The 24,041-nt window shown below is 42.5% G+C and overlaps 1 protein-coding gene across 1 annotated transcript in view; it reads left to right on the top strand.

Moving 5' to 3' along the window:
• LOC311581113 (solute carrier family 5 member 4-like) overlaps positions 1 to 23,725 on the top strand; it is a gene marked incomplete at its 5' end in the record, with an annotated part of 31,992 nt that extends 8,267 nt beyond the window's left edge. Inside the window, 10 exons of the mRNA XM_084753136.1 lie at positions 1,230 to 1,335; positions 3,807 to 3,887; positions 5,791 to 6,011; positions 7,492 to 7,627; positions 11,532 to 11,639; positions 12,775 to 12,925; positions 16,186 to 16,354; positions 17,148 to 17,363; positions 20,870 to 20,972; positions 23,263 to 23,725. Of these exons, the coding sequence (XP_084609262.1) occupies positions 1,230 to 1,335; positions 3,807 to 3,887; positions 5,791 to 6,011; positions 7,492 to 7,627; positions 11,532 to 11,639; positions 12,775 to 12,925; positions 16,186 to 16,354; positions 17,148 to 17,363; positions 20,870 to 20,972; positions 23,263 to 23,477 (1,506 nt within the window). The 3' untranslated portion in view covers positions 23,478 to 23,725. The remainder of the gene's footprint in view (positions 1 to 1,229; positions 1,336 to 3,806; positions 3,888 to 5,790; positions 6,012 to 7,491; positions 7,628 to 11,531; positions 11,640 to 12,774; positions 12,926 to 16,185; positions 16,355 to 17,147; positions 17,364 to 20,869; positions 20,973 to 23,262) is intronic.
• Positions 23,726 to 24,041: the final 316 nt, after the last annotated feature.

Raw genomic sequence — 24,041 nt, 5'->3', positions numbered from 1 at the left:
ACTGTCACGTGTAAACCAGCTGCTGGCCTAGATGCTGCAGGCTTCCCTCAGCCCTGCGTACACTTTTACCCTTTACTGAGCTGAGAGCAACATGAACAGAAGCCACCGCACTCCAAGAGACAAGAGCGCCTACATTAATGCATGGCTACTTTTGAAGACATAAGCACAGCCAGGGAAGGTGTCAGTACCTGCCAGGGGGAATTGCAAATGGCCTTTCCTTTAAGCAGTCCCTGAGGCTGGACCGTTAGTAGAAGCAGAAGAGCCTGCAGGGTCCTCGTGCGTCTGCCTTGTCCACTGCACAGTAACTTTCTTGGTGCCAGAGACACTGTGTTCGCATGTTCTCCGAGTGGGCGGGACTTGCTAATCTCCCAGGTCCTCTCTGACATCTATAGCTTTATGGTTCCAAAGATCGTGAGTGTGTGCACAACAGAGGGGCGGCAGTTAGAGGCTCCCTCGAGGAAGCTGGCCTTTGGAGTGCGGGGTTCTGGGTGGTAAATGAGAAGTGGGATGCAGGTCAGCTGGGTGGGGTACAAGGAATTCGTGCACAGGGGTTTCCATGTGTGTCTGTGATTGCCTGATGGTGCAGCAGATGTCCTCTTATGCCTACAAGGTTATGCCTGGACTGATGCTAATGAGGGTTCCCTGAGACATGTTTGTTTATATACACTAATGTCCTGATAGCCAATTCTATCCTGGCTACATATTAAACAATCATTATAAGAACTTAAGATGGAAGAGTTTTCAGAATCTTGCCTGCCAGGATTGATAAAAGATGGACCTCAGGTTCTCAACCACAATAACATCTGATGGAGGCTCATTAGTGGGCAGGGAGTCCTGGAATCCCCAAGGACTTCAGTTCACACTGCCTAAAATGCTGCTGTTCTTCAGTAAAACCACAAAGCTGGGAAATCAACTTATCTACAAGCTGCTATTTTATTGAGATATTCAATGGTTCCTTTTAGCAAAAGAAAATCCCGTGTCATTAAAATTCCTCTTTATTAGAAATGTTTCTTTTTTCTTTGTTTTTCCTTTTTCTTTAAAACTATTAAACTACAATAAAACTATTAAAACTACAGGTTTTAATAATAAACATCCTAAGCTACTTTTTTTTGTTGTTTACTTCAACAAATAGGAGATCATCGGGAAGAGAGTAGGCATGTGAACCTTGGGGAAAGAACCCAGAGGCCTGAGGTGCACGCCCCTCCTCACCCTCTCTGTCCCCTTTCCAGGCGAACATCTTCTCTGGCGCCATATTCATCAAGCTGGCCTTCGGGCTGGACCTTTACCTGGCCATCTTCATCCTTCTGGCTATCACAGCTGTTTTCACAATCACTGGTGAGTCCGCTGTGTCTCGCCATTCACTGAGCTGTGCCACCCTCTGCTGATCCCACACATGTGTGTGCACATGTGTCCGTGCCTGTGCCGTACTGCAGAAAGCGTAGCCACCAAACGAGACGGTCAGTGGAGGAAACGGCGACATGTTCCCACACTAGAACGAAAACGGTTTTGCCAGATGGCTTTGCACGGGGAACTGCTCAATGGGGGAAGTTGAGGGATTATTAAGGAAAACTTTTGTGATAGTAAACTTTTGCCCTTTCTCCTACTTATCATTTATGAATAAGCCTAAGAGGGAAACTACCCTGTAAGAGACACTTTGAATTAGACAGAAACAACATAAGGCCATATGTGGTGTCATGTCCTCTAATGCCAGAGCTAAGGCAGCTGAGACAGGAGGATTGAGAGTTCAAGGCTAACCTGGGCTACAGAGCAAAGCCCTGGATATAAAGAGACAAAGGGTAGGAGGAGAAGGAAAGGGAAGACGAAGAGACAGGAGGAGAGAGAGGGGAGGAACGGGGAGGGAAAGGGAAGAGAAAACAGAATAAAAAAGAACAAAGCAAGAGAAACAGCAGAACTAAAGAAAGACAGAAGAATAGAAAAGATGGCGGTGTGGAGACAGTTATTTAGGCAGCTATGGTGGCTCACACTTGTATTCCCAGAAAACGGAAGCTGAGGCAGAATGATTGCCAGGAGTTCAAGACAGGCAAGGCCAACACAGAGACTCCAGGTTGGCCTTGGCTAAAGAGTAAGACCCTATCTCAAACAAAACAAAACAAAACAAAACAAAACTGAACGTCAAGCTTGTGACTTAGCCAGGAGATTTTTGATTCTCTTGTTTTGTTTTTGGTTACAAAATCTAGTTACTCTATCTGTCCTTGACCTGATTCTGGGATTAAGATGACCTTGAGGGCATTGAACTCAGGACCTCTGGAAGAGCAGAGTTCAAATCCCGGCAACCACATGATAGCTCACAACCATCTAAAATGTGATCTGACGCCCTCTTCTGGCATGCAGGTGCACATGCAGATAGAACATTCATATACATAAAAATAAATTTAAAAAAAAAGGAAAAAAAGATGGCCTTGAGGCTTGCAATCATTTTGCCTCAACCTCCCAGGTAGCTGGGAAAATAGGCTCACTCCTGGCAGTCAGGAGCTTGGCCTTTCCTTCCTGCATTAAAAAAAAATTAAGAAATGGGGCTCAGGATTAAACAGAGAACTCTCAACAGAGGAATATCGAATGGCTGAGAAACACTTAAAGAAATGCTCAATGTCCTTAGTCATCAGAGAAATGAAAATCAAAACAACTCTGAGATTCCATCTTACACCCATCAGAATGGTAAGATCGAAAACTCAAGTGACAGCACATGCTGGAAAGGATGTGAAGAAAGGGGAACACTCCTTCATTGCTGGTGGGAGTGCAAACTTGTACAACCACTTTGGAAATCAATCAGGTGCTTTCCCAGAATACTGAGAATAGAGCTTCCTCAAAACCCAGCTATTCCACTCCTTGGAATATACCCAGAAGATGCTCCACCACACACCAAGGACATATGCTCAACCATGTTCATAGTGGCCTTATTCATAATAGCTAGAACCTGGAAACAATCTAAATGTCCCTCAGTAGAAGAATGGAAAAACGAAACTGTGGTACATTTACACTATAGAATACTACTCAGCTATTAAAAACAAGGAAATCTCTGAAATTTGTGGACAAATGGATTGAACTAGAAATGATCATACTGAGTTAACCCAGAAGCAGAAAGACTCACATAGTGTATACTCACTTATAATTAGACACTAGCCCAAGAGGCATGTCACATGAAAGTCTTCACTTACCAGGAGATTGGGATAGTTGTGAGGACATTCTATTGGGACTCTAGGTGAGAGAAGTATGGGAGAATAGGAAAACAGAAGAATCCAGAGGGTCTTAGAAACCCACAAGAAGAACATCATGATGGGTGGACCTGGGCCCAGGGGTTCTGCTCAAACTACTTCACCAACCAAGGACAATACTTGCAGTAAAGATCGAACCCCTACACAGATCTAGCCAATGGACAGGACATTCTCCACAGTTGAGTGGAGAGCAGGGACATGAATTCTGGTGCCCCATATTTGAACACTTCCCCATGGTAGGGAGGCCTGGTGGCACTTAGAGAAAGAATAAGCAGGCTACCAAGATGAGACTTGATCGCCTATGACCATATAGTGAGGGAGGAGGTCCCCCTTGGTCACAGACATAGGGCAGAGGAGTAGGGTGAAAGTGGGAGGTAGGGAGGAATGGGAAGATACAAGGGATGGGATAACAATTTAGATGCAATCTGAATAAATTAATAAAAAGACAACAATATGGAAAAAACAAAACAAAAATGTTTCTTTATGCATTTGGGCTGGAGGAGAAGCCAGCTATGAGGGCAAATGTGTAAGTGCATGGGAATAAAACACTGGCTCCTCTTCGTTCCTCCACAGGGGGCTTGGCATCCGTGATTTACACAGACACCCTCCAGGCCGTCATCATGATTGTTGGATCTTTCATTCTCATGGTATTTGGTAAGCCAGGACCCTGTGCACAGATGCCTGGACTCTTGTGTCTGTCTGTCTGTCTGCTCATCAGTGCTTCCTTCAAAGTCTCCTGGGTCACGTCTGCCTGTCACTTATGTCATTCCTATCACAGAAATATTCGCCTAGCTTCTTTCTTGCTTTATTACATAAAAAAGAGGAACTATGAGAGAGTTTTATTTCCTTTAAACACATTGCTTGGGACAATTATCTGATTTAACCTGTGTTCCTTTGTGCTCACAATGGATGAAAGCCCTTGGTTGATAACTTCAGAGGACTATTGGCAGATCAGATTGAAAGCATAAAAACCATTGATTTCTGTTGTAGGTCTATCAATAGGGTAACAACTATTAAAGGGGCCATTGTAGCTGAGTGCAGAAAAACCCTGCCGGGAGAGAATGTTGATTAGACTAAAGGCTTCTCCCTAAAAAAGGATCTTGTGTGATGTTTTACAGATTAAAAGGGGTCTTTTCTTTCCCTGCCATGGAAAGGTACATTGTAAAAACAAAAACAAAAACAAAAACAAAAACAAAAAGCCTCAGCATGCACCAGTGCAGTGTGATTGTAACCTTTTGACTTTAAAGTCCTACCCTGCCCTGTTTTAGCTGCCAAGAGCTTTTCTGAGGTTCTATTCTACTCTTTGTCAGTGAGCTAAGTAAAGGACCTACTATGTTTTTAGTTGGTTTAATCAGCATGGTGATTTGTACCCTTCTTGTACAGATTATTTTAAAATGATACTTTGCCTAGATAATCCATGAATGTTGCAGAAGAGGACAAGGTGAGAACAAATGTCTCTCCCTGGTCTGAAGTCACCAGGTTCCGTGCAATAAGCCACACGAAAACAACCCTGAGCGTGCGGGTATCCACACACGGAGCTTGAAGTATATGAAGCAAAAACTGAGAAAACAACAAGTACACGCCAGTATGGCGACCTCGACAGTCTGGATACATTAGCCATACGGCTATGAAATGAAATCCAGTTCCTTTACCCAGCTGTACGTCAGATGGCTCACGGAATACTAGTCCCTCCCCATCGTGGACAACAGGAGTTCAAACAATCCCATCATGCACAGCAAAGGTTTTCCACCGCACAGTGCTGTATGGGAGACAAGTGTTAGAAACAGTTCTCTGTGTACATTATGCGCAGTTATCCAAAATGTCTACCCTCTTCTCGTTCCTTGGTCTTTGTGTTTTGAACTTAGTGATGTGACGTCAGAATAGTTTCTCCAGGCCTCACTAGGCTGAGAAATGTTTGCATCATCTGAGCTCAGTAGCCCTGATGGACAGGCTCATCTTTCTCATGTCAACTGCTGTTGACTCCTGACTAGCCACTGCAGACCCGCGATGTCTCTCTCGCCATTCCTCCTCAACTAACTCGCTGCCTCTAAGCATCTTCTTCTCTTCCCATTCTGCATATATATGTATATATACATATATAATAATCACAATTAAATAGATATCATAGTTATATAATAACTATGTCATATAAACAAAACCTGATGCGCATAAGGAGAGCCATTGCTTTCTGTTCCTCTCAGAGGAGGTGAGATTCCTGGTGCCTAATTCCACTGCGATTGCTCTGCAAACTTAACCATCAGGCTTGTTTCTCCTTTGCGTGGCTGTGAGACACCAATGGCAGCCTGCCGCTTAATATTTTTAATTTTACCATGATGTTAGATAATAAACATTTTGAAAAAGAATATCATAAGAAAAAAGTACAATGATTATTTGTGTTATGAACTTTGTGAAGTTTGACCTGTTACAAGTGGAGAAAGCCATGGATCAGGAGGGAAGGCCCCTGAAGGTTTGAGGGGACCCCACTTCAGTGGATAATCATAAACAGCCGCTGTCTGCGATGTGCAGGAGACGTTTTACTTTTGTGATGCTTTTGCAGCATTTATTGAAGTTGGAGGCTATGAAAATTTCACAGAGAAGTACATGAGCGCCATCCCATCTGTGGTGGAGGGGGACAACCTGACCATCAGCCCCAGGTGCTACACGCCTCAGCCAGACTCCTTCCACATCTTCCGAGATGCTGTCACCGGAGACATCCCGTGGCCAGGGACTGCGTTTGGGATGATTATTACAGCGCTGTATTACTGGTGCACAAACCAGGTAAGTGAGTAAGTGTGTGTGTGTGTGTGTGTGTGTGTGTGTGTGTGTGTGTGTGTGTGTGCATTCAATATGTGTATGCTTGCGTGCAAGAGAGAAGGGGAGAGGGTGACGGAGAGGGAGAGAAAGAGAGAATTTATGTTGCTCTTTTCATCTCACAAAAAAGCACTAAATTCTATTTTCTACACACAAACATCATTTTCAAACCCAACCATTTTCCAAGACTTATGAAGAACCGCTGCCTGGTGCCACACCCTGCCCTGCATCATGTTCCTCAGAAGGAAATCACAGCAGGCTCCTCCCACCAAGTGTTTGCTGCTCACCACCACTCTTGCACAGAAAGAATGGTCTGTGAACCATAAGCGCAGATGTGACCTCAGATCTCACGAGAAATAACCGTTTTGGGTCCCACCCTTTGCTCAGTCCAATTTAGAAAGAAAGCAGGCTGAGCAGAGCAGGAAGCAGAATTCCCCCGTGGCCTCTGCTTAGGCTCCTGCTGCCATGTTCCTGCCCCAATTTCCTGCCCTGGCTTTTTCAGTGATGGACGTATAAGCTATAAGATAAAACCAACCTTTTCTCCCCAAGTTACTTTCCGTCATGGTGTTTTATCACAGCAATAGAAACAATAACTAAGACGGAAATCCGGGTCACGGAGTGTTGCCGTGACAGACCTGGCCACGCTTTTTGGGGAGGAGTGTGGTAATATTTGAACGCTGTGCTAGAAAACACACTGAGGCCTCAGAGCTCAGTGGGCTTCTTGCACAGACAGAATGGTCCATAAGCACAGACTCTGAGGAGATTAGAAGATAGGACCGTGGAGAGAGGGGCAGACGGTGGAGGCCTGCCCTAGGAAGCTTCAGAGGGAAGTTTGAGAGTCCTTCAAGGGCCCCATCAGAGCCGTTAGATGTTTTGAATTCAGAAACCATTGAAATGAAACTTTTGCTCCATTAGGAAGTAGATGCTGGTTGGCTGGGACTGAGAAATCAGCTGTGACTAAGAAGCAACCAGCATCAATGAGGTGAAATCTTGCGGGGAGTCTTTTCTTAAGGTCAACGCAGAAGCTGTGGTCCAGAGGCAATTCAGGCTGTGGCGAGCACTAGCAGCCAAACTGAGCAATGTGTAATGGTTTTCCAGGTAGTTCTGGTTCTGAAGGCACAAAGGCGTCATGGGGAGCCTCTGAGGCTTAGCTGTGTGAGAGTCTAGGAGAAACTATTGGTAAAAGTGCAGCCTTGGTTCCAGCAGGGCCATGGAAGGCGCAGAGGCTTGCTACGATGCGACAAAGTCAGAATCCCCAAGAGGGGTCAGACCATGATACTAGTGAAAGCGCAGCTCAGCTGCAGTGGGGACGCCAAGATCATAAGATGGTCACCAAGGACAGAATCAGGAGTGGGGTGGGACCTGCCTGATCCTAGGCAACAAGCTGGAAGGCAGTGTGGACGTAATTTTCGGGTTGTCTCACGACTATACTGTGTTCTTCCTGCAGGTCATCGTGCAGCGCTGCCTGTGTGGCAAGAACATGTCCCACGTGAAGGCTGCCTGCATAGCGTGTGGGTACCTGAAGCTGCTGCCCTTGTTCTTCATGGTGATGCCAGGGATGATCAGCCGCATCCTGTACACAGGCAAGCCATGGACACACCTCATCTCCATTTTATGCTTGAATTCTTATGAGGGTGTTTTAAAATCTTATTTTTAAAAAAATATTTATTCTCTGAGTAAGGGTGCTTTAACTACATGTATGTCTGTGGATCGCATGCATGCCTGGTGCTCACAGAGGTCAGAAGAACGGCATTAGGTCCTCTGGTGGGGATTGCACTGGACCTGTAGGTTGCTCTTGGCAGGTTGGCCGGTTTTACCATGTTAATCCTCCTCACCCATGAACATGGGAGATCCTTCTGTATCCCGATAGCTTCTTCAGTTTCCTTCTTCAGCATCTTGAAGTTTTTATCATGCAAGTCTTTCACTCACTTTGTTAGCGTTACCCCAAGATAGTTTATATATTTTGAGTCTATTGTAGAAGGTTTTGCTTCCTTGGTTTCTTCTCTGTCCATTTGTGACTTGTATGTAGGAAGGCTACTGACTTTAGTGAGTTAACTTTGTATCCAGCTACTTTGCTGAAAGTGTCTAGCTGGTATGTGAGGTTCCTGGTGGAATTTTTAGGGTTGGTTCATGTCTACACTCTCACACCATCTGCAAGTAAAGATGCTTTGACCTCTCCCTTTCTGGTTTACAACCCCTTAATTTGCCTTATCTCTTCATCTAAAACTAAAGCCATGATATTGACTTGTGTGGAGAGAGTGCCCAACCTTGTCTTGTTCCTGGTTTTAGTGGAAATGATTTGAGTTTCTCTCATTTAAGTTGATGGAGGCTATGGGCTTGCTGTAAATTGCCTTTATTATGTTGAGGTGTGTCATTTGTATGCCTAACCTCTTTAGGGGTTTTTATTGTGAAAGTCTATTGGGTTTTGTTAAAAGCCTTTTCTGCATCTAGTGAGATGATCATGTGGTTCCATCTTTCAGAATATTTCAATGGTGGTTTAATTTTTAATTTATGTGTGTTGAACCATATATACCTATGACTCAGGCATGAAGTCTGCCTTATTATGGTGGATGACACTTTTGTGTCTTCCTGTATTTGGTTTACAAATATCTTATTGAGAATGTTTGCATGTACGTTCATAGGAGAAACAGGTCTGTAATCACCTTTCTTTGTTGGGTCTTTATGTGGACTGGGTATCATGGTAACTATGGCCTCATAAAAAGAATTGGGCAATGGTCCTTCTGTTTCTATTGTGTGGAATAGTTTGAGAAGTATCTGTGTTAGTTCTTCTTTGAAGCTCTGGTAGAATTCTGTGCTAAAACTATCTGGCTCTAGACTTTTTTTTAATTTGATAAACTTAATTATTCCTTCAATTGCACTAGGAGATATATGTTATTTAATTTGCTTATCTGCTCTTGATTAACTTTGGTAGTCACCATATATTGAAAACAATTACTCATTTCTATTTTCCAGTTTGGTGGGATACAGGTTTGTTAAGTATGTTCTTATAGTTCTCTGGAGTTCCTCGGTATTTGTTACATCCACCTTTTCATCTCTGAATTTGTTAATTTGCATCTTCTCTCGGCCTTTTACTTAATTTGACTAAGAGGTTGTCAATCTTACTGACTTTCTCAAAGAACCAACTCATTGATTCTTTGTAGTTTTTGTTTCTAATTTACTGATCTCATCTCTGATTCTTCCTATCTCCTTTTTGGTGTTCTAGAGCTTTCCAGTGTGTTGTTTAGTTACTAGTATGCGGTCTCTCTAAATATTTAATGTAGACATTTGATGCTGTGAACTTGCTTCTTGGAATCCCCTTCACTACATTCCATAAGTGTCATTGTATTTTCATTTTATTCAGTTCTAAAAAGGTTTGAATTCAGTTGTTCAGTATCCATGAGTTTGCAAGCTTTCTGTTGTTCCTGTTGTTATTGGTACCCAGCTCTCATCTGTGGCACTCAGGTAGGATGCAGCGAGTTATTTCAGTTCTCTTGTATCTGTTGAGACTTGCTTCATGTCTGAATATGTGGTCAATATTGCAGAAAGTTCCATGAGCTCCTGAGAAAAAGGAGTATTCTGTTGTGTTTGGTAAAACGTTCTGTAAATATCTGTTATGTCCACATGATTTATGACATCAGTTAGCTCTGGCATTTCTCTATTTAGCTTTTTGTCTTGATGACCTGTCTGTTGGTGGGAGTGGGGCACTGAAGTCACTCATTATCACTTCATGACGGTCAGTATGTGACTTAAGCTGCCGAAGTCTTTCTTTTGTGAACTTGAGTGCCCTTCTGTTCCATGCATACTTGGCAAGAATTGCACTGTCCTCTCAGAGTTTTTCTTTGGTATGTAGTCTCCTTCCACCTCTCTTCTGATCAGTTTTGCTTTGACATCTATTTTGTCAGATGTTACAGCAGCTATACCTGCCAGCTTCTTAGGTCCACTGGCTTGGAATATCTTCTTCCATCGTTTTACCCCAGGGTTGTGTCTATCCTTGATGTTATGGTGTATTTCTTGGATGCCGCTGAAGAATAGAGCTGTATTGGAATCCATTCTGTTCATCGGCGTGAGCACTGGGGGTGAGAGTTGTCAGTGAGCAGTGCCTGCTGCTCTGTTACTTTGCTGTGCTGGCTGCGTCTCCCCTCTTCTAATTTGCTGGTCTGATAGTGTTTATTCCTTTTGTGTGCTTAACCTCTTCAGGTAGAAGTTTTCTCTCTGGTACCTTATGTCGGGCTTGAGTTGTAGGAAGATACTATTTAAATTTGGCTTTATTGTGAAATGTCTTTCTTTCTCCTTCTATTGTGAGTGAAAGTTTTACTGAGCGTAGCAGATTGGACTGGCATCTGTGGTCTGTAAGAGTTTGTAGAGGGAAGAGATGACTCAGAGGTTAAGAGCACTGGCTGCTTTTCAGAGGTTCAAGTCCCAGCAACAACATGGTGGGTCACAACCATCTATAATGAAATCTGCTGCCCTCTTCTGGCATGTAGGTGTACATGCAGATGGAGCATCATATACATCAAATAAACAAACTTTTTTTTAAAAAAGAGATAGTTTGTAGAAGATTAGTCCAGGCCATTTTGGCTTTTAGAGTCTCAGCTGAAAAGTCAGGGGTTAGTCTAATAGATCTGCCTTTATATGTTGTTTGGTCTTTTTCCCTGGGAACTTTTAACAGTCTGTGTTTATTCTATACATTTAGTGTTTTGACTATTTTTTAAAAGATATATTGATTTATTACGTATACAGTGTTTTGTGAAATGGCTGAGAATGGAAACGAGGAGCCAGAAGGGCAGGCTAGGAGGTCTACCAGAGGGAGGAAAGCAAAGTGTGACAACAGGATCTCTGTAGAGTCCCCTGAAAATGAGGAGGCGGGGAGAGGAGAACTTAGAAAGTTGGTCTGCTACCCAACTGAGGAGGTGGGGAGTAGATTTGGAGCAGAGGAAGAAGAGTGAAGATTGCCCATCTGACTCACCAGCCTTCGTGGCTGGCACATTTCTAGCCTCCATGTTGCATGGCTGAGAAAACAGGATGCGGTAGTGAGGAAGGCTGCGAGATCCACCAGAGGTTGCACAAAGAGGATGGGGAGACTGGCAGGTGGGAGACTACAGGGCTGGGAGAGGGGAGAGGAGGGACTGGATTTGGAGGGAAGGAGAGAGAGTGAGGATCCTCAGCTGCTTCCCCAGCACTGGGTCCTCATGGAAAGCTGGAGAGTGATGAGTTCCTTCCATATGCTCTAAAACAACAGCTGGGTCAGATCTTAGGGACAGTCCTGCCTGTCAGGTCAGTGTATTGGGATCTACGAAAATGAGACAATGACAATGCCCTATTCTGGGTAAAGAGGTGCTGGGTCATTGACATAAAATCCAAAAATGTATCTCTATTTTCTAGCAAGTGCCTTCCCTCCCACCCATGAGCTTTCCTCTTTGTCCAGTGGTTGCAAACTGTGCCTACTGGAGTCCCGTTCACTAAACTCAAGTCTGAATATCTCCCCAGATATGGTGGCCTGTGTTGTGCCTTCTGAGTGTGTAAAGCAGTGTGGTGTTGATGTCGGCTGCACCAACTATGCCTACCCCACACTGGTGCTGAAGCTGATGCCCATGGGTAAGTAAGTACCAGCCTGGGCTCACACAGCCTCAGATGCTTGGTCTGTAGATGAGCATAGAAGAGCTGTGATATAACCCTTGGCAATTATTACTTTACCGCCACTAATTCAGCTCTGTTTGTAGACATTTCTTGGGCACCTTTCACACATTGCCAACCATGTGCTGAGCCTAGATGACCCAGTGATGGGCCAGGTGTTTAGTGTTAGGCGAATCTTGACCCTTTAGGCTCAACATTCTTAGAAGAAAATTGAGATATTTATGTGTCTCTTTGCTAATTAAAAAAAAAACCAATGTTGTTAAACCTATATATCCAGGTTAACTGTGGGCCAGGGACACACATATATTTGCTTTCAGTCTATTCAATTTGCAATCACCCATTGAATGCACATGTCCTGGACTCTAGCTCGGGTGCCCAGAAACACTCATGGATGAAGTTGCAAACATAAATCCCACTACCATTTAGAATTCACATTTCAGTTTCCTGGCATATGAAATAGGTTGCACATGTGAAGTAAGTAACTTATTAAGATGCTGGAAAGTGACTGTGGTGAACGGAAGCAGGTCAAGGTAGAGAGCTCAGCTGGGACCAGTGGACAACTTTGGTCAACATTTCCAAGGCCCTTTCTCCACCGTGGCACACATGAACATTCTGAGGATGACAGGAATATAGCCCGCAGATCTGACACCACATCCCCCATCCTCTGTCCTAGCAGATGTCGGGCCAGAGGGAACCAGAGCATCCAGTTCCTGTAAGGATTCAAAATGCTGGTTTTCCCTCTCCAAAGACAGCAGATACACTAACTAGAAATTTCCACTAAAGCTTTGTGTGGTCAAGAGATTGTCACAAGGCACGATGGCATGACACGGTGTCTTCTATTCTAAAACTAGGTTCCAGAAGATGTCACCTGAGTTTATATTTGAGACTAAATTCCCCTGTCACATCATTTTGAGATCACCAAGAATTACGTGGGAAGCTCCACACGCATTTCTGTTATATGAGTGTTACTGATATCTGCTCAATTTTTCAATGTTTCAAACAAATCCATTGTGTTGGAGAAATCCCCTGTTTTTATCCGGCACTCATAGACTAGGGCATCCTGTCTAACCAGAGCTTGACCCTCTCCTGACCCCAGGACTGCGAGGCCTGATGCTGTCGGCCATGGTGGCCTCTCTCATGAGCTCCCTGACCTCCATCTTCAACAGCGCCAGCACGCTCTTCACCATCGACCTCTACACCAAGATGAGGAAGAAGGCGTCAGAGAGAGAGCTCCTGATAGCTGGACGGTGAGGGAACCTGGGCTCTGCCTAGACTCCTCTCAAGAAGGGGAGATGTAGAACTAAAGTTTGCATATCTTTGACCTCAGTGAAAACAATCATCAATCTACCTTAGGAGGAGGAACGCTAGGAACAATTCATAGTTTTGGTTGTGACCCTGGGGTTTAATGACTGGGCCATCTCTCCAGACCCACTAGGAACAATTCAACTCATCCTTTCATATAGCCAAAAACGGAGGTCATTTAAATGTAACGGTTGTCTTTTCTTTCCTTTTTTTTTTTTTTTTTTTTTGGTGTGTGTGTGTATGTGTGTGTTTCATTTTGTTTTTTGAGACAGGGTTTCTCTGTGTAACAGAGTTCAGTGCTGGGATTAAAGGCATGTGCCACCAGGCCTGGATGTTTTTCATATTTTAAGTGTTTAATGGGGGTTCATATGGTTTTTGTTGTTGTTGTTGTTTCGAATTTTCCTTCCACAAGCCCCATCCAATCACATCTTCACAAATTGCCACTTACTCTTGGTGCTTCATCTTTCAATGTCTCCAATTATGTCATCTGCAAGGGATGATAAATTAAGTTGTACCACAGATGAGATTGTAAACTTCACATTCGTTAAAGATTGGCTATTAGAAAGGGACAGACTCAGCTAAGGGACTAGGTCAAGAAGTTGCTTAGAGCGTTATGTCAACCACAGACTCCCTAAGCTGTCTGGAGACCCTGAAGACAAACAAAGTAAAAACAAATCACCAGGAAGAAAGACAGACCCCATTTCCCTCTTCACTATTTTCAGTTACACCCAACATTGTCACAGTATTTTGTAACATGAGTTAGAGGTCAAGTGTGGCATACACACAGAGGACATGGAAACTAGCTATGCAGTTCAGTGATGTATCTCAAAAGGCGCATGCGTGTAGTGACTGCGCACGCTAATAGTGGAAACGATGACCACCCAGAACTGCATCAGTTTCTATCTTTCCAAAGTTAACACCATAACTGCAAATGCTGCTAAGTTGCCCCACTTTATATTGTCATAAATACAGTATAACAGCATATATTGCTTAATGTATGGCTTCTTTGGCTCACGTTAGTTTTGTAACAGTCAGCCATGTTTTCATGTACAATTTGTTTCACTTCCGTGCTGTACGGTGTTTCACCATCTTTGTGTCTCGCCATGTATCTGCTGTGTTGTTCATGGCCATACTGCTTTGTTTTTGACTCTCACACCTGATCTTCTGTTGCCTTCAATCACATTACTATGAAGCAGCTTTCGTTCTGGGCCTTTTCAAACTTATGGTTCTATGTAATGTGGATGAGAGTCTCAAGGAAAATAACTGATTATGACAGGAAAAAAATAGATTGGTGGTATTAATTCTAAATATGGGTATTGTGGTAAGATAATCCCAATCATTTCCCTTTTATAGTTAGGAATTTTAGTAATATAGTTAGAATATGTTTCCATTAATGAAAATAAGTTATCATTTCCCTTGGAGGACCACTGCCATTTCCTTCCAGGACTTCTCAGCTAGTCAGAAGAGAAACTGGAGCCCTCGCCTCTTCCCTTGTGTGGAATTTGCCCTCCCCGTGGCTTTCTCCCTGTGGCACTGGATAGATGCGCTCTCACAGAGTCCTGAGAAGCAGTGTTTGTCCAGACCAGTCTTGGAGGACACTGCCTGCTTTCTTGTGACGTTCTTATCAAGAGGAACTCACCACCCATTTGCACATTTCTCTTGGTTTAAAATACCTTTACTACATTAAACACTTGGAGATGGAAACCTGACGGGCCTAATGTGGTCCAGATCCTGACTAGATAAGGGATGTAGGAAAAAAAATGGAAAGGCACACATAGCTTCCTGTTTCTCTGTTTGGCTGGTTGGTTGGTTTGGTTTGCTCTTCTGGGATGGTATTGAGATACAGTGATCCCACCATTCAATACATAGTTGGACACAAAACTCACTGAAAATGTAATATGCTCCTTTTTTCTTATCAAATGTTTATCTCCCAAGATACAAATATGGAAAATGCACACTACAAAAATACTTGCTGCATATAAGCAAGCTGTGCCTCTGTAGATTAGGGAGTTAGACACAGCTACAGCATGTGAGATTGTAATCAGACTATATTGTATGAAAGAAATCTAGTTTCAGTAAAAGAGGCATAGGATGGCAAAAGGGATAAAAGCCAGTCAGAATGAAAAGATTGCAGTGACCTGGCAAGATGTCAGGAAATCTCTTGTGGAGGTGGCACTTGAGCGAAGTCCTGAAGTGGTGGAAGGGGAGACCAAGGCCCTGTGAGTCATGTGTGTGGCAGTTTTGCTAACACCAAGGGATAAAGCCCAGGGAGCAAATGAGAAAATAGAAAGGGCTCAGCTGAACAAGGTCTTCAGGTCATGCCAGGCCACGTAAGCGTGTGACAGAAACAGTAAAGTGGGCTGGGAGGCATCTGGTTTTCTTTCCAGAGGGACAACAGCAATAATAACAGTGTAATTTATTCAACCTTTACTGTGTTCTGGACTGCAAGATTGTCACATTTAAGCTGTGTCACAAGGTGGCAGAGATTTTGTAGAGTGTAAGTGGACATTAGTGTCTCCGTCTTCCAATCAAAGACACATTCCTTTGTTCTCCACTACCTTGTCCATATTTCAGATGAATATGGAGACAATGAAATCTCATACATAATCTTGTTAATCATATCTGTTCATTTATTTATATACACAAAGCAAACCCTGTGTTTAGGAAACTATACAGCTCATCTTTATGAATCCTAGGATCTTCTAGTCAACATTTTAACCCACCCTTTTGGTCAAGAAAACACAGGAACTAGTATTTGTCAATACACGTATTTTTTTTAAATCAATTCATCTAGCATTATGAGAAAGAGAGAAGATGTTTTAATCCTTACTTGTGGAAACTCATTATCTCTAGCTAAGAAAAAAGTAAAAATTGGATTCTGCTTTATTATACAAATAACTACTGATTATGAAAACCAATACAGTATTTATTTCTGAGAAGTATATTATATTAAAGAATTATTAACCAACACTGACATTTGACTGTTTTATGAGGAACTATTAACCTTAGATGAGGCCTTTATCCCTTGTGTAGATAAGTATTGTTGCTATTGAATTAACAGATAAGTAGCACAGGATGGGTTCATATCAAGTCAGGGAACGTAGTTTTGTTTTAAAATAGAATGAATGGCAGGAAGATAAATTCAAGCACTCAGCAAATGTGCCTGTGGTGCTGTGGTTTACTATCTGAATTATTTTTTTTACAGGTTGTTTGTCTCTGTGCTAATTGTCACCAGCATCTTGTGGGTCCCGATAGTGGAAGTATCTCAAGGTGGACAGCTGGTCCACTACACAGAGTCTATTTCTAGCTACCTTGGGCCTCCCATTGCAGCTGTCTTCCTGCTCGCCATCTTCTGTAAAAGGGTCAATGAACAGGTAAGTGAAGAACGGGGAGGGTTTTCCCTGCTGGTCTGAGAAGTCTGTTCCTCTCACTGGCAGCACAGGATGCATTCTGGCTACTCTATGTGTGCACCCAAGGCCTGCCTCAGTTTCTGCTGTGGTCACCACAGTGTCTGGTACTTACTAAGTCCCCGTTAGCAGCATTCATAAAATGCCATGTGCACAGTGCAGTGCTGGGGAGCACTGACACAGGAGCTGGACTGCCAGCATTCCATCAGGGCTCCACTCTGTGCAATGTGGATGGTAATAGTGTCATTTTATAGGAGTTTCCAAGTGCATTAAATGAAATAGCATAGAAAATAGTTTCTGACTCGCTAATAAAAATTTTAAAGATAGTCATTGTTATTGCGTCATGAATAGCTGATCTAATCCCTTATATGTTTCTAGCTGTTTACCGTATTATGTGATTTTTCAGGCAAGTGACAGGCTAGTAGTTCTTAGTGTCTAGTGATTTCTTAGATCTTCACATTGTGTAACATGAATCATAATTCTATTTGGTCTACAAATTAAAGCACATGTTTTTATTCTACACATAAGAAAACAGTCAGGAAAGTTTTCAGTGTTGACAGTAGAGTCCTGCAGTTAGACACTCAACAGTGTAAGGTTTTCCAGGACCACAGAGGGCGACATCCCACTGACAGCTAGTGTTCACAATTTTCCCTGTTTGCTGGTGTGCACCTAAGAAAACAGTGGTGATTAATTATGACATACTTGAGTGAGCGACTCACATTCCCTCAAGCACTCTGTGCTCTTGGTTTGTTTTTAACAGGGAGCGTTCTGGGGTCTCATGGTTGGACTCGTCATGGGCCTTATCCGCATGATTGCAGAGCTTTCCTATGGGACGGGGAGCTGCCTGGCTGCCAGTAGCTGTCCCAAGATCATCTGTGGAGTGCACTATCTGTATTACGCCATCATCCTCTTCTCTGTGTCCGCATTGGTTATCCTGGGAGTTTCTTTCCTAACAAACCCCATTCCCGATGTACATGTGAGTGATGCACAAGATGGGAGTCGTTTGCTTTCAACAGCTGCATGATGACAGCTTCAGCCAATGCTAGCTAGTGCAATTGTTCCATTACTCAGCTAAACAATTTGAAGGAGTGTGTGTGAAGCAACAGTGTATTAACAAGAGGCTAAAAATTGGGCCTGCATTTTTAAGGCCACTGAGATGTTCCTACGGGTAAAGGGGCTTGCCAAGTCCCTGAGATCTACATAAAGGATGCTAGGAGGGTACCACTCCACAAAACCATCCAACTGCCACGCATGCCTATGAAAGCACCCACCAACACACATTGCACAGAAATAGTGAAAACCAACGAGCATACTATTTCACAAGCTTCATGATGCAGGTGCAGAGCATAGCTGTGCCCTTGTCACAGACACTGGGAAGGAATTGTCACTCTTGTCAACAGATGGAGAGAGATCTTACAACAGATCCATCCATCTGAGCCTCTCCGGGCGTGAGTTGAAATTCAGATTCATTATAAAAGTTCATGTAGATATGTCTTTTTAAAAATCAGACTATCAGTGACCAAAGAAAGGAAAATAAGAACAGTGAGATCCACCTTTGTCTTTCAAGATGGCAAAAAAATGCTTAATATTACTAATATAAAATGTTGGAAGAGATTTAGTAAAATTTCAGCATCCAAAATTACTGATAAGTGTGGGAATTTATGCTTGGTAAGAATGTCCTCATGAGCTACTTAACAAGCATTAACTCTCACAGTTTGTTAGTCCTTAATCACAGTTTCAGGAGCTTATGCAGAGATACTTGTACAAGTAGGAATAATATGTGAGTCAGCATTGTCTGTGCAAATGTCATTGACTTGAAAACTGGAAAAACTGGAGTACAACCCCAACTTCCATCACTAGAAGATGACTCTGTAAAACAGTGTGCTAAGTATTTCACAGGTGGTTGAAGGCAGCTTTTTACTTGCTTTGAGACCATCCATAAATCTGTTCAGTGGAAAAAAAATGCACATAGGATAATATGAGATCTTGTAATATCACTTAGGAATATAATTGAAATAGGTGCATGCACATGTATGTGTGTTTATGTGTGTGTCTACATACAAACACAAACATATATATAGACAACTGAAAATGTCAGCACCATAACCTCTGGCACAGTAGCTGACAGTGTGAAAGCCATACAAATGTTTGTCATTTTTCAGCCAACATGTAATAAACAATATTACTATGTAAATATCTATTATAGTTATATTTTATATATTACATATTATATTTGCATAGTAATATTGTTTATTACATTTAGTATATAATATGTACATATAACACATTTACATACTTATATTGTTTATTACATTTAGTATATAATATGCACATATGACACATTTACATACTAATATTGTCTATTAGTAACATATTTATGCAGTATATATCTTTCGTGTATTTTCTACCCATTGCTCAATCTTGAAGCAATACACATTTGCATTTTTAAGGATGGATCAGTAGATAATGTGTGCAGTTGCAACCCAATGCCTAAAGTTGTGAAATGACTTTACCAGTGACATGTTACCAGAATTCATAACTAAATGTTTGCGCTGAGTCTTGGATATAGGCTGAATGAGCACCAGGAAATACGTCATAGTTTCTTAACCAATGCACGTAATACCAGGTTCCTTTCTGCTAATACAAATAACCGTAATTTATTATTGTACTTTTCTTTATAAAACTTTTGTCTAGAGTTCATGTTTTGTTTTATGCTTATGCCAAAAGTGTTGATCTTTGAAAGCAAGTATGTTAGTATCAGCAGAGATGTCGTAGGTGGATGTTTAGTGCTGTGAGCCTCACCTAGGAGAGCAATACTGAGATATCCTGGGACAGAAGCTTTGAGCCAAGTCCGTGGGAGCCCAAACTAGGGCAGGAGTCAAGAAGTCTCTCAAGAAGATAGCTTTAATGAAAAAGTAGAGGGCATGCTGTTGCCTTAACCCCACCCCTCGGGAGGCAGAGGCAGAGGCAGATGGGACTTTGAGAGTTCAAGGCCAACCTGGTCTACACAGTGAGTTCCAGACAAGCCAGAGGTACATAGTGAGAGCCTGTCTCACAAAAGAGTAAAGAAAAGAGTGGATTTAACACACGAATGTGGCTGAAGCCTCTGGAGCTCTGGCAGGGCATCCCAGCGTGATGTGAAAGCAATAGACCAAGAACACATTTCAGTAGGGTTGGAAACACTGAAGTGAGGTGTGACTTTGAGAATATGATGGTTGTAAACCTGTGGACGCTTGGACCACTTTCCTCAGAATAGCTTTGGGTGTGTCTTATTCATCCATTAGATGCAATCACACTTCCTGCACGAATGGTAAAAATATTACCTGCCAGCACACATCCTGTATGTTTTCAGAAATGTCAATCACAACATAAAGCAGGAGCATCTTGATCACACAAATGCTAGTCAAAATTCTATGAAACTTAAAATTTTAAAATAACGACAGTGGGCAAAGTCCCTAGGCAGGATAGGCCTGGGATGTGTCATTATACTTGGAACTCAAGAATTGAACAAAATAGCTGTCTAACCCCAGTAGACGCAGAATTACAACTTACGATGTGTCGAGGGACAATCAAAGCCCTAGTCATCACGGAAGAGGAAGAGGAACGAGAAGGGAGGAAGGTCACACACACAGGTCGTGTCAGAGAAACAGCTTCTTGCGGTCTATAGAGCAGTGGAGTGCAGATTCCGCACAACAATTTGGTGTGTGTTTATAAGGAAACAGAGCAAAGGAGTTAAAAGCTCTTTAACTTCCATTTCCTCCTCACTCACAAAAGTAAATGTTTAAGGAAATGAAAATGCTAATTTCCTTGATTTTGTAATTACATGTTGCATATATGTATCAAATTAGTGCTCTGTGACACGTAAATATGTATAATTATTGTGTGTTGAGTTAAACTTTTAAGCTAGGAATGATGCTGCACCAGCACCTGGGAGGTGGGGGCAGAAAGATCAGAAGTTCAAGGCCATCTTCAGCTACATAGCAAGGACAAAGTCAACCTGGGTTACATGAGACCCTGCATAAGATAGATAGATAGATAGATAGATAGATAGATAGATAGATAGATAGATGGATGGATAGATGCAAAAAGCAGTCTCTAGCCAGACTGAAAATAACAATGAGTTTACTATTAACAGTTGGACAGTAAGGACAATGAAATAACAATAAAGTCACTATCGCTGCTAAGCTGTAGGACAATGAGTGAAGCCACGGTGTAAGGCACCCTAAAGGCTGGTCCCCTACTTTTCTGAAAGTAAGAGGTTTAGGAATCTTGAGCTTTTAAATGCTGCCTAAGGAATGAAAAACAGAAATGATTTTAAATGGTTCCTGTGTTTTGGAAAGTGTGATATGGCAGAAGGACCTTTCATTACAACCTATAATATTCTTCTTGCAGCCCAGTTTTTTAATTATACAAACATGAGACTATTTTTTGGTGTTTGCTAACGTGTACCTTTTGCTAATGCTTGCTGTGGTCTCTGCTCAGCTGTATCGCCTGTGCTGGACTCTTCGGAACAGCAAGGAGGAAAGAATTGATTTAGATGCGGAAGAAAAGGAGGAGAAAGGAGCTGATGACGAGCATGAAGCAGGTAACGCCTCACTTACATGTTGGTTTTCACAGTGTGACTTAGTGAGGACTTTTATGTCCATTCTTAATTAAAATATAATTACATCACTTCCTCCTTCCCTTTCCTCCCTGGAGCCACCCAATCCCTCTCCCTCCAATTCCTCCCGTGAATTATAGCCTCTTCTCTTTAATTAATATCGTTACATATATGTATGTGTATTCACAAATACATCAGTACAGCCTGCTGAGCCTGTTTCTGTTGTGTGTATCTGGTTTCAGGGCTGACAGCTCTGTATTACATAACCAATTAGGGGCTCATCCCTGGGAGAGGTTATTTCTCCCATTCTTGGCCGGCATTAGTTGCCTTAGATTTTGGTCTAGGAGTGGGACGTGGTGAGATTTTTACTGCCCCTTTCACATTAACAAATCTATTACTATTACCATTGTCCTTGTCTCGTTTACATAACCTGTGCTGGCTGGTTTTATGTTAACTTGACACAAACTAGAATCATCAGGGAGGAGGGAGCCTCGCTTGAGAAAATGCCTCCATAAAATAGGGTTGTAGGCAAGCCCAGAGCACATTTTCTTAATTAGTGATGGATGAGGAGGGCCCAGCCCACTGTGGGTGGGGCCATCCCTGGGCTGGAGGTCCTGGGTTCTATAAGAAAGCAGGCTGAGCAAGCCATGGGGAGCAGCCCAGTAAGCAGCACCCTCCATGGCCTCTGCATCAGCTCCTGCCTCCGGGTTCCTGCACTGCTTCAGTTCCTGTCCTGCCTTCCTTCAGTGATGGACAGCTACCTGCAAGTGTAAGGCAAATAAATCCTCCCACAGCGCCCCCAACTTGACTCTTGTTCCTGGGGTTTCATTGCAGCAATAGAAACCCTAACGAAGACACGGCATCTTCTGTGAAAGAACGTCCCACAGCCGACTTCCTGGTGTTCTGGCTCACATGGTGTTTGTGGCCCCTCTTCCCAGATGTTCCCTGAGCCACAGACACAGGAGCTGTGATGCAGATGCAGCCGTTAGAGCTTGGCTTGATCTCTGCATCATGTCAGGTTGTAGTTTCCTGTAATGACTTCATGGACTGCGGAGATAAGCTTCTTTGACGAGGGATGACCCCTGCAGTTATCCAGTTCTCTAGGAGTTTTGTTTCTATAACAAACTAGAACATTGAAATCTCGCCAGCCCAATAATGAAGACAGCTTGATAGATAGGAAGTCCACTCAGCGACATTAGCATCCCCTGTCCTTCCATGTTCCTTACTACACGCTGGGTGCTCAGATGACTTTCAGTTACCTGTTAACTTCCCCATCTTTGTACCCCGTGATTAAGTCTCTAGCCCCAAATCCTCCCCAGCCTCATTTCTTACTGTTCTTTCCAATACACCAGAAGCAGGAGGGATGCATCAGTTTCTCTACATACACCAAGATCCTTGCACATTGTCACAAAGACTCACTAGAATAGTTTCACAAAGCACAATATTGAAATTGTGTCACCAGTTGTGACACCTGGTACCACAATATAGTTTCAATTTGCAGGGGAGTTGAGACAGGCTTTCTCTGTGTAGCCTTGCCTGTCCTGGAATCTTTTTGTAAACTAGGCTGGCCTCGAACTCACAGTGATCCGCCTGCTCTGCCTCCCAGTTGCTGGGATTAAAGGCGTGCAGCACCACTCCTGACTTAGTCTTAACTTTTTTTAAATTTTATTAATTTATTCAGATTACAACTCAATTGTTATCCCATCACTTGAACGAGCTTAAGATCATCTTTTCTTCTGTTAACTTATCTACCAACTCTTTAGTACATTTATCTGGATCTCTAAGCTCTTTTTTTTTCTATAATTACAGAAATCTATTGTATATGAAGGCTAGTAAAGCCTCTGTGGTATTGTATGCAAAGCACTCCCCATGTCACCCCCATTTTACCACTGTGTTTATTTACTTCTATTTTTCAGAATTTTATATATATATATATATATATACATATATATGTATGTATGTCTGTATATGAATGTTTTGCCTACATGTATGTCTTGTGAGGGTATCAGATCTTAGAGTTGCTGAAAGTTGTGAGCTACCATGTAGGGCCGGGAATTGAACCCAGGTCCTCTGGAAGAACAGTCAATGCTCTTAAGTGCTGAGCCATCTTCTCCAGCCCAGTTTTCAGATTCTGTATAGTCAAATGTATACATACTTCCTTGGGATTCTTCTGGTTTTTATAAAAATAAGCAATCAGTGTTTAAGACATCTGTAGAGCATTGACGAGGCATTCTACGCCTCTTTGGTGATAATTTATTTTTCTTTCTTGTTCCAGACCAAACTGAAAAGCCTCATGGATGTCTCAAGAGGACTTGTGACTTATTCTGTGGCTTGCAAAATGCAGAGCCCAAGCTGACGAAAGAGGAGGAAGAAGCTCTGAAGAAGCAGCTGGAAGACACTTCAGAGGATCCCTTCTGGAGGACAGTAGTGAACACCAATGTCATTGTCCTCCTGGCTGTGGCAGTTTTTTTCTACGGCTATTTTGCCTGAACTCTATCTCATCCACAACAATATTGGTTAAGCAAAGGATCACTGTGCGCATTTTCATTTTACAGTTTATTATCTTGCAAAGGGACATTTGCAGCTGGTAATTTTATCTAATAAGGTGACGTCAGACTTGCTTTTTTGTTGTCACTCCATGTAAACAAAATAGTTTACAATTTATAAAACCACGAAAGTGACTTCATATAAGAAAGTGAGGTAGACAAAGAACCTAAGTATCTTTTTATACTTTCATAAAGTACCATTATCGACTGCAATTTTATAGATTTAAGAAGCATAATGTGATGGTTTCATATATACGTTGTGAAAGTGTCACCACAAAAAAGTCAACTGGCACATCCATATTGTGAAAATTTTGGTTTATTTAAAAATTCAGTTATGGTCAGGTATGGTGGCGCACGCCTTTAATTCCAGCACTTGGGAGCCAGAGGCAGATGGATCTCTGTGAGTTCGAAGCCAACATGGTCTATAAAGCAAGCCTAGGACAACCAAGGCTACCCTGTCTCAAAATTTTTTTCAGTTACATTATATAAACATGTTTTTGTTTTAATC

This window comes from Acomys minous (assembly GCF_964271855.1).
Source record: "Acomys minous genome assembly, chromosome: 13".
NCBI lineage: Eukaryota > Metazoa > Chordata > Mammalia > Rodentia > Muridae > Acomys > Acomys minous.
This window is presented reverse-complemented; position numbering and strand designations above follow the sequence as displayed.